General features: G+C 42.1%; 1 protein-coding gene across 9 annotated transcripts in view; it reads right to left on the bottom strand.

Annotated features, from left to right (window-relative positions):
* The window catches only part of camk2b2 (calcium/calmodulin-dependent protein kinase (CaM kinase) II beta 2), a 62,424-nt gene that overhangs the window by 8,001 nt on the left and 47,225 nt on the right, over positions 1 to 7,198 (bottom strand). For 6 of the 9 annotated variants that reach the window (XM_013912426.1, XM_005739106.1, XM_013912425.1 and 3 more), the window contains 2 exons: positions 4,897 to 4,941; positions 4,237 to 4,285 (listed from right to left, as the gene is read on the bottom strand). In XM_013912426.1, coding sequence (XP_013767880.1) covers positions 4,237 to 4,285; positions 4,897 to 4,941 — 94 coding nt within the window. The remainder of the gene's footprint in view (positions 1 to 4,236; positions 4,286 to 4,896; positions 4,942 to 7,198) is intronic. The other 3 variants (XM_005739108.2, XM_005739109.2, XM_005739107.2) reach the window with 1 other exon arrangement.

A 7,198-nucleotide genomic window follows, 5' to 3' on the forward strand; every position in this document is an offset into this window, starting at 1 on the left:
TCATTTTAACAAGATTAACACTGACAGCACTAATAATTTTATAAAGTAAACTAAAGAAAAATGTATTTGAAAGGTAACTTTGTGCTTCTTATAACACTAAGATATCAAACCTTAAGTACTAAACGGTGATGCAAAATACATATATATATTTCACATCTGCCTTTCTTACAAGTTGACCCCAAAATGTGTTATATAATTAAATAAAGTAATGTCAAGCAAAAGAAAATGAGCTATCAAATTTGTTAGAAATAAACTATTGTATAATGTTATATAATAAGTTCAAGTTATTCATGTCCAGACAAAGCTATATTATTGTCACATTAAGTACTCCTCTATAATAGCAGGGTATCAGTGGGAGCTGTGCTACCGTTGGCTGAAGACAAAGTGAGAGGAAGGGAGAAGTTTTGTCCAAGAGTGTCATGGTCATGGTTTGGGTTTTGAGAGTTGATGGATCTTTTGGATTCAGAAAAAGTTTTATGTTTAGGTTTTGTTTCTTGTCTCTTTCTGTTATACAAAAAAAAAAATTAATTCCCCATTTGCCCTGTAGTGAGTCTTTATCCTTCAAGCTTGGGTCCTCTACCAGTGGCTCGAGGGTCCCATGCAGTATCTTTGCTCTTCTGGACAGAGATCTCAGATGTCGTTCCAGGGATCTGCTGGAGCTACTCCCCCAGTTTTGGGATCACTGACTCGAGTGCTCCAATTACCACGTGGACCACTGTTGTCCAATTTTGACCATAGCAAATTCCAGACCATGCTCAGCACCGATGTTCTTGTATACTGTGCCAGCCACTCAGTTATGGCATTCCTGCTGTTATGTGTTGGATCGTCTCAGGGGAATCTTTGCACAGCCTGCACCTGGGGTCTTCTCTGGTGTGGTAGACCCTCTGTGGATCTTACTGCCTTTGTGCTGTCTTTCAGTCAAGCTTTGTCCAGCCACTGGTGGGATTTCTTGACGTTGGACACTTTTTCTATCTGACAGTGGTGCATACCATGCAGGGGCCTGTCTATCCATGATGGTTCATCTCCTTGTTCCTCTTCTTCCTCAGGTTTGTGACTTGCTTGTCCTCACCCTCCTTCCTTCCACTTAGCATACAGGTCTCAGGGTGCTGGATTTAAGGTGAAACCCTCCATGCATGTTAAGAAGCCTTCTTGTCTCAATGTCAGTGGTTTCTATCTTGTCCTTTGGCCAACTGATTATCACAGCAGGGTATCTGATGACAGGCAGGGCGCAGGTGTTGATTGTCCAGATCTTGTTCTTCCCATTCAGCTAACTCCTCAGGACTTGCCTTACTCTCTGCAGATATTTGGTGGTTGCAGATTTCCTAGCAGCCACTTCATGGTTCCTGTTTGCCTGTGGGATTACCAGGTACTTGTAGCTCTCCTCAACGTCTCAAGTGTTGCAATGCCCTCAGTTCTGACTACCTGACCTCTCTTTTCCAAATGATATGCCATTGCTGTAGACCCTAGTGGTGTGGATGAGTGAGTCGATGTCCCGTCCACTCCTGGCATACAGCTTGACGTCATCCATGCAGAGGAGGTGGTTAACGATTGCTCCATTCTGTTGTTGGTATCTGTGGCTAGTCTTGCAGAGGATCTCACTAAGGGGATTCAGGCCTATGCAGTGGGGACAGAGTGTCTCCTTGGTAAATCCTGCACTTGATGGCAACTTGTGCTATTGGCTTGAAGTTGGCCTCCAGTGTTGTTTTCCACATCCCCATTTAATTCCTGACAAAGGCTATTAGGATCCTGTTGATTCTGTGCAGTTATAAGCATTCCAGGATCCATGTATGAGGCACTGAGTCACAGGCTTTCTTGTAGTCAATCCAGGCAATGCACAGGTTAGTCAGTCTCGTCTCGCAGCCTCTTGCATTTGACTGCTATTTACCAGGAACTGGTGTTTTACCCCTCTGGTGTTCCTGCCAATTCCTTTCTGGGCCCCACTCATGCAGGGAACCATGTCTCTGTTTATCTTATGATCTCTGTCTCTATTGGTTTCTTGTCTTATTTTCATGATCCTTTGTCCCGTTTGTGTTGCGTTTGGTTTTGCACCCCCTGTCTAGTTAGTCAGTTTAGTTCACTTGTGTTTCCTGGTGTGTTCCATCTCCCTCATTACCTAATGTGTATTTAAGCCCTTAGTTTCCTCCTGTCACTTGTTGTGATCTTCCTCTAGCTGTGTTTCCTGTCTGTTTGGAGTTTCCTAGCTAGTATGTTCAAGTAGCTGCCTAGATTAAGTCCCTTGCAATCTTGTTTCCTGCAGAGTCATTTGTATCCATCCATTCAACCATCCATCCATCCATTCTCTTCCACTTACTAAATTCAGAATCGTCTATCTAGATATAGACTTCTGTGTATCATCTGGGGTGACAGATCATGTGCTTTTCTTCTGTTTCTTGTAGTCTGTTATTGTCACGGTTCTGGGTCAGTTTGACCCAGTATTTTGAGTTGTCATGTTTTTGCAGGTTTAGTTTAGTTCCATGTGTCATTTTCTGTCTGTCTCTCAATGTCGAGTCTGCGTCTTAGTGTGATGGTTTCTTGTTCCTGCTTTATTGCGAAGGTCTGCGTCTCATGTGAGTGTGTTCAGTTTTACCTCTCGTCTCGTCTCGTTGATTACTCCCAGCTGTGTCCCCCACCTGTGTGTAATCTCCCTGTGTTTCTCTGTGTGCGTTTTAGTCGTGTCTTCTGTCTTTGTAGTTGCTGGTCCGTCTGTGTATTCCACCATGTTTCATCCGTGTGTCCCCTGCCGTCACCATCTTGTACCGTCGTCCACCTTGCTTCATGTTTGAGTTCCGGTTTGTATTCAGTAGTTTAGTTGTCTCCAGTATAGTTTAGTGTGATCTCTGTTTCCGTTTTTCCACTGGCGCATTGTGTTCAATAAACCACCTTCACTCCTCCACTACTGCCTGCGATTGGATCCTCATTTATTATTTTTATACGGCTCATCTCACTCGCCGTGACAGTACGGACCAGCCAGATATGGATCCAGCGGCATTCAGCCCACCCAGGGAGCTTCAGGAGGCCGTTATCGACTCTGCTTCTAAATTAATCAACCAGTGGTTAGAGCATGAGGGAGAAGCGTCTCTTTACACTGTGGAAGCCAACTTACAACACCTTATTTCCAGTTACCCCTGGTTATTGGACTCACTGCATCCGCTCGTACAGAATTTTGTTCTTCACGAGCTTCACCTTCACCCTCCCGTCGCTACCGCTTGCCAACTCGCTTCAACTCGCCCGTCCAGCCTCGAGTGTCGTCTGCTGGAGGGCCCGAGTCGCCCGTTCAGCTTCAAGCCTCGTCTGCTGGGGGTCCTGGAGGACCCAGCAAGCACATCCTCACGTCTGCTGACGGTCCGGGGAAGTTTGTTCAGCCACCACCTGCTGAATCATCCCCTGTGACTTCTACACCGTTGCCTGCATCCACATCACCTCCTGCAGCATCATCGCCTGCAGCATCACCACTGTCTGGTTCCGCAGCCGTCTCGCTGCCGTCAGGTCCAGCCTCTGTGCCTTCATCCACGTCTGGTCCAGCCTCTGTGCCTTTGTTTTCGTCTGGTCCAGCTCCGCCTTCGTCTGGTCCTGCCTCGTGCACGGTCGGCCCCCAGAACTGTTTGCCCGTCGCCGTTGCCGTGTGCACGGTCGGCCCCCGGAACTGTTTGCCCGTCGCCGCCGTTGCCGTGTGCACGGTCGGCCCCCTGAACTGTTTTGGCTCTTGTGTTGTCGACCTCCGGGTCGACCCCCAGACTTTACTGTGGACTCATGAATAGTCTTGTTTTGTGTTGACCTGTTTTTGGTTTGATCTGGACTCTTGTGCTCCTTGTTTTTTGTTTCACAATATAAATATGAGAGACTACAACTACACAACAAAACACAAATTAAAAAAAGACAAATGACAAATATATATAGAAACACAAATACCAGGGTGATGAGTTATGTGATTGATACATTGCCTTTTAATGTATCAAAATCCCTTATTGACATATTATTGTATCATGGGTTCCTGTGACTCTAATTGCTAATTTATTCTCCAAGGTAATTGAACTACACTTCTTCAGTCGAAATGATATAAGTGAGGAAATTCCATAATTTTAGATGTTTAAATCTTCCACATAAAATGAATATTTGATACAATAACTACATAGATTTTGTGATGTGCTACACAAAGACGCTGTCTAAGAGTAAAAGGGGGCCTTGTATTGCTATGAGATTTTTAATAAAGTCAGTCTTTGCATGTATGTGGCCTACCTTTCACATCTTCATCCTCAATAGTTGTGTTGCTGCTATCAGATGATTCCTGCAAAGTACAGAAACCTGATTACAAAAAAATTCTCATAAATAATTAATAAAATTAATAAAAATAAATGTGTTTTTTTTACACATCCATAAATGCATGCACACATATTCACAACACGCTCAAATTTCTTCATTAAAATCTACAAAACCTCCACACCACGTATACCAAGTATACAAAGCCAAGCATTTGACTTTGCATCACTCCGACACAATGGACTGAGCTGTCTTAGCATAAATGGACAGAGACACACATTTCTTAGCCATTGTTACACATAGGTTGTACAGTGGTGGTATGGTGGTTACTCTGGTAGCACTCTAGTTGACATATGAAGATTGCTAAGCCAGTGGCAGAACCATTGAGCTCCACTGATCTAAACACAGTGGGGGACCATAAGACAAAGAAACACCTCACAGGACTCAAGCAACTCACACTCTCTCTGTCTCCCACATGCATAAATATACAAAGAGATGCACACATTTATTAAAGAAACTTCAAAAACCCTGAAAAATACAGTTTAGCCCACATGGCTAGAGAAACAATGTAGGGACGACAATGACAAATGAAAACCAGTATAAGAAAATAATATGTGGACAAAAGGGAGGAGGATGTACCTTGATCCCATCTACTGGATTATGGATAACAGTAGTCTGAGGTTCCTGGAGGAAGAATGGAGAGAAAGAGAGGGGAGAAAACGGAAAGAAGTTGTGGAAACAAGTGAAGGTGTTTCATGATGGCAAAAAAAGGTTGAGAGACATAAGAGAAAGATAAGCACAGCGTAGGATGTGAGTAACACATGGAAAGATGGTAAAAATTCTGAATAGTACGTTAAAGATTGGAAAGAGTTCATGGTAAATGATGACCTTAAATTCCCAATAAATCCACAATTGTGAATGATAACTAAATTCTCTGTCGCATGCATTCGCTCTCTCATCAAAGTGATCACTTTAATCCCATTCATTTCATTCTAATTTAAATAAATGCAGTTATTAATCTCGTATACAATAACTTTCAATGTATGGTAGTGTACTACATGTATGTGATTCTGCCACACATATACAGTAAGTGGTGTAGAAAATTTTAAAAGACCAAAACAATGCATCCCAAAGTATTTTATCTACCAAAGCTGTTTATAACTTATTGTTAGGTGCATTTATTGTCAAAAAGTAATTTTTGTAATTTAAGTTTACTGGTTAGTTCTGAGGTCATTCTTATTACATTAATGAGTTTGTTTACGATCAGTTTAGTTTCTTTTCTATTGGATTCCCCTTGTGTCTTTGTCCTGTGTTCCTCTGTTTGTGTGTCCTTGTGTCTCGTCTCTCCTTCCTGTTTACATGTTTCCCTTGCTCTGTCATGTGTATCAATGTATGTTTTTCTTCAGCCCCTCATGTCTCACTCCCTCTCTCAAGTGTCCCTTCTAGCTCACTTGCTCGTGTTGTCACAGTGTACGTCTCGCTATGTTTCCTGTTTTATTTTGATAGTCACGTGTTCCAGTGTGTTTAGTTTTGCGTCCCCCGTGACCTCATGTTCATTTGTGTCAGCTGTGTTTCCCATGTGTTTCCACTTCCCTCGTTATCCATCCCTGTCTCCCTTTGTTCATTGTTGAGTAGTCTGTTTACCTCCTCACGTTTCCATGGTTCATGTCATCTGGATTTTCAGGTTTCATGTTTTAGTTTCTACCAGTTTAGCCTCCCAGCTGTACCTTGTATTAACTGTATTATAACACAGACATGTCTTCTCAGATAAACTGAATATATATTTTCACAAAATTAAGACTGGATTTTTTTCCCACTGGAACTGCAAAAATCTTTTAATGGCCTACACAAATTCACTTGGTTCTGAAGTACTAAGACCTGATAGATATGGACCATATTTACCATGCATGGTATGTCAAGTATTGCCCCTACTCTAAATGTTTCAAATAATAGGTGTAGTGTAAAAGTGTAAATGCAAGTAATGTGTGTGAACCAAATCTCAGGCTCACAAAAGTCCACTAAATGATAAGTAGTGATTAATTATACGTGACTGAGAATCTGGCAAATCTACAGAAGTTTTAAAACATGGAGCTAAAAATAAACACAACATATCACTTTTATTAGCATAGAAAAGTGTCATGGTTCTGGGTCATTTTGACCCAGCATTTTCAGTTCCTTATGTTTTGGTATTCTTCTGTATTATGATTTATCTTTATTATTATTATTATTATTATTATTATTATAGGTTTGGTTTAGTGTCGAGTTTGCGTCTTGGTGATTTTCTCTTGTTTCCTGTTTTACTTTGAAGGTCTATGCCTTATGTGCAGTGAATCTAGTTTTAGTTCCCTCTGTCTCGTTAGCCCTAATCTCTCCCAGCTGTGTCTCCCTCCTGTTTCCCATTCCCTGATTACGCCTCTGTGTATATAAGCCCTGTGTTTTCCTTTGTTCCCTGTTGCGTTGTACCCTCAGATTTTGCCTGTGTGTTCCAGTTAGTGCTTTCATGGTTTGGTTTTTGTTCTTTGCCAGCAATAAATCTGTGGTTTCGAGTTGCAATTTTGTCTCCACGAGTCCTGCGTTTGGGTCCTCATCCCTGCCTGCTCGCACACACAGCCTTAACAAGTTGACATAGGTACCATAAATGTCAACTTTTGTTTCAAATTGATGCAAATTTTAATCAGTTTTCTTCCGTTTTTGGTTGAAAAGTGCAACGTTTCACAGCCTCCTGGCTGTAAGCCTTTTAAAGTGGTTTTGAATGGAAGTGAGACCAGGTGCATTCTCCTAGTGTTTTTAGATTTTTAAACAATTACAGAGATGTGGACCATGCATTGGTTCCCCAGCGGGACTCTCAGTTCTACTGTCCTGGGGACATTAAAGTAGAACTGATGGAATGCAGAAACTTCTTGAGCTGTGACTGCAAGCATAAAAACAAAAATCTTCACTT

This window comes from Pundamilia nyererei, unplaced genomic scaffold, assembly GCF_000239375.1.
Source record: "Pundamilia nyererei isolate P.nyererei 1_Seehausen unplaced genomic scaffold, PunNye1.0 scaffold00089, whole genome shotgun sequence".
Lineage (NCBI taxonomy): Eukaryota > Metazoa > Chordata > Actinopteri > Cichliformes > Cichlidae > Pundamilia > Pundamilia nyererei.